The 3,174-nt window shown below is 42.2% G+C and overlaps 1 protein-coding gene across 1 annotated transcript in view; it reads right to left on the bottom strand.

Annotated features, from left to right (window-relative positions):
* Nucleotides 1-416: 416 nt before the first annotated feature.
* st6galnac (ST6 (alpha-N-acetyl-neuraminyl-2,3-beta-galactosyl-1,3)-N-acetylgalactosaminide alpha-2,6-sialyltransferase) overlaps nucleotides 417-3,174 on the bottom strand; it is an 8,386-nt gene continuing 5,628 nt past the window's right edge. Inside the window, exons 8-10 of the mRNA XM_017432644.3 lie at nucleotides 1,943-2,026; nucleotides 1,767-1,866; nucleotides 417-1,423 (exon numbers count right to left, since the gene is read on the bottom strand). Coding sequence (XP_017288133.1) covers nucleotides 1,253-1,423; nucleotides 1,767-1,866; nucleotides 1,943-2,026 — 355 coding nt within the window. The 3' untranslated portion in view covers nucleotides 417-1,252. The remainder of the gene's footprint in view (nucleotides 1,424-1,766; nucleotides 1,867-1,942; nucleotides 2,027-3,174) is intronic.

Raw genomic sequence — 3,174 nt, forward strand, 5'->3', positions numbered from 1 at the left:
CATATCTGGCTGCATGTCCCCCAAGTCCCCACATCTGGCTGCATGTCCCCCAAGTCCCCACATCTGGCTGCATGTCCCCCAACCACCACATCAGGCTGCAGACGTCCAGACCGAGGACCTCCACCGTGGACAATGATTACTTCACAGTAAACTGATTCTGTGCTCCAGCTGTAACAGTGTCACGTAGAAATGTCAGATTCCACAGCTGGACACCTCATGGGTCCAGGGTGATCTCTACTGATTTCATAGTCACAGGAGACCCTTTTGTTAAAACCTCATTATTTCCACTCATCTGTTAGCAAAGATCAGGTAAAAACTGTCGGGTCAGTGCAGGTTTTATGTTCTGGAAACATTCAGGAAAGAAAAATGATTTAAAGTTGTTTAAAACCTAAAACAAAGAATCACAAAACACAAAATGAGAGAAGTTTTCTTTTTATGCATAATTTCATGAAGTCAGAAAGTGCACAGTGAGAGGTTCCCTTTGCAGAAACGTGTTCATTTAACCAAACTAAAGATCAATAAAAACAAAAATCCCTGATTTAGTTGTTTTTGGTCTCTTCCCTCCACCTCACATTTACAGTATCCATCCAGAAAATAAAACTTTGTTTCCTCAGAGTTGACAGACGAGTCAACTTCCCCTGTGGCTCACATCAAGGCACTTTAAGGTTTTATTCACACCCGTTTGTTTTAAAGGCAAACAGGAAGATATCCTTCAACATGAACGTTTTTAATCAGTAAGTTCTGACAGTTTACTGATAGAAGAAAAGCCAAAATAAAGTAGTTTCTGCTGCCAGCAGAGCTCTGATTGTCTGAGGATTAAACTCGGCTGCAGTTCGTTTCCTACACGAATTATTTGGCCGATCGGCTGAAAAAGTCCAGTTTCAGTTCTGCAAAGTTCAAAAAACATAGCATTTAGAGAGAAAAAAGAAACCAAAGTGTTTTCCTCTTTTTTCCCTGATTAAACTGAGTTTTAATTTGATGTCTTTTACAAAAGTTGTGAAAAAACACAAAAATTAGAAGCCCTAAATTGTATTTAGCAACACTAAGTGAAGCTTTAGGGGATTAGGAGCCAACGTGGTTCATCCTCTGAGGTCATTCTGACTCACAGATGCCCAAAAGTACCAAAAAATAAATATTTGTTTAGACTGTTAACTAAATCTTCATCATAAACAATCACAGCTGCTGTCATTTAAAGCAGGGAACTCTGTTTCCTTTATGAAAGGAAAAGCTCGCAGCCTCGCTGACGTCCGGTTTACTGACGCACGTAGAGCTGCAGGAGTCCCGCCTTGTGCAGCTGCTGCCACAGAACCATCTCCATGCGCAGGTCGTGGTTGGCGAAGAAGCCCACCGGGTGGTACGTGTTGTCGAAGTAGTGGTCCGAATACTTCTTGTAGTCGGGCGTCATGAAGCCGTACGCACTCACCTTCAGAACAGAAATATTCAAACAGGACTGGATTTAAGAACTCAGTGAAAACTAAACATCACTGTTGTCTACGAGGAAACTGATGTCCTTGGATCTGCAGCCACCAGGCAGATCGTCTCAGATCGAGTTAACCGGGTTTGTATGAATAAAAAGACAAATAAAACTGAAGAATAATGTCTGAATGTTTCAACAACATGAGCAGAAAAACAGGTTGCAGGTGGACCAAACGGTGCGTTTAAACAAGCTTTTAGCAAACTTTCCGTATTGATTTAAACTCAAACCGTTCTGCAGAAATTAAAGCAAACATTCTTCCTCCAACATGCGAGCGCAGACCGAGTCTTACCTGGTCGCAGGTGTGCAGAGCAGCCAGCAGCATGGCGGCGCCGGTGGAAGGACGGTAGATGTCCTTATATCTGGTTTTCAGAGTATTTGAGCGAAGGAATCTGAAAGAAAACATGGAAATGTAGTTTTGTTTGAGTCAGAATATCTTCAGCGCCTCGCTGCCTCCGAGTCACTCACCTGTTTCTGAGGTAACGGATGAAATCTGGGTGGTACATCTTCAACTTTTCTTTTGAAACATCTTTTCCAAAGTACTTCGTTGGACTGGGGGGGGGGGGAAACAAAAGATCCAAACTGTTCAGCTAAAACGAACTTCAACTCAAATAAAAATTCTCTGTAACCTGAAAGCAGAAGGAGTGAAGATGGCCGTTTGATAAAAGACTGATGGATGTTTAAACTCTTCAGCTCTGTAAGGGGAGAAAACATCCTCTGCAAACAGCCCCCGCCTCTCTGAGCAGTTAGAAAATGAGCCACAAAGTTATTTTTTGTCTCACTTGCTAAAAAACACTTCTAGTTGTGGTCATGCAACTAGATTCAGTTCAGACTTTACAGGAAATAACTTTCTGTTCAGTCACTGACCACAGAGGTTAGAGACAGTCAGGACGCCGTACAAGCTTTAAAACTACAGTTCAGTTAATTAAACCCGTTTATGTTGGTTCTGTCTGGGTTTAATGTCAGCAGTGAGCATCAAACCAGGCGAGACAGATGGAAGAATTAATGCTAAAAAAGACCCAACTGCATCTGAGAAACCACAACTAATTAGATTAATTGGCAGCAGCTCAGTAACGTGATTAGTTCTGAAAAGAGCATCTCAGAGACTTAGAACGGCGACTAATTCAGTTTATTTAGGAATGATGCTGCTTCAGCTAATCTGATCTGGGATTTTAAAACATCAAAGATTCAGAAAATGGATAATCTGAGCAAAGAAAAATAAATCAATGTTGATCTTTAGAGCCTCCAGTAAACAGATCAGACACTGCTGACAATAAAACCTGAAGAAATCCTGAATCCTTCAGACTGAGGAGGAGATCCAAGCATCCGGTTTACGGATGAAGGCTCCAGACCGAAAAACCTGCTGAATGTCAAACAGCTGCGTCAGCCACTCTGAGGGGAATTAAGTTCTTTATGGAAAATAAAAACTGTTTAAACTTGCTTCAGTTTTTAGGTTTCAATTCAAAAACTGCCACAAAGCTTAGATGAATAAAAATCCCAACCGGATCAGAACAATGTGCACGTGTTCAGTGTTTAAATGAAAAATGCTCTCCAGCAGCTGCCGCAGCCGTTCTCCAAACAACAGGCTGCGAGCAGAAATCAGATCAGACGGCTCCGTTTTTATTCCAACCCAATAAAAACATCCCGGATGTGTTTCAGGACGTTTGCTCACAGCTGGCAGCTGCTGGTCCCCCCCCCCC

Source organism: Kryptolebias marmoratus, linkage group LG17, assembly GCF_001649575.2.
Source record: "Kryptolebias marmoratus isolate JLee-2015 linkage group LG17, ASM164957v2, whole genome shotgun sequence".
NCBI classification, from domain to species: domain Eukaryota; kingdom Metazoa; phylum Chordata; class Actinopteri; order Cyprinodontiformes; family Rivulidae; genus Kryptolebias; species Kryptolebias marmoratus.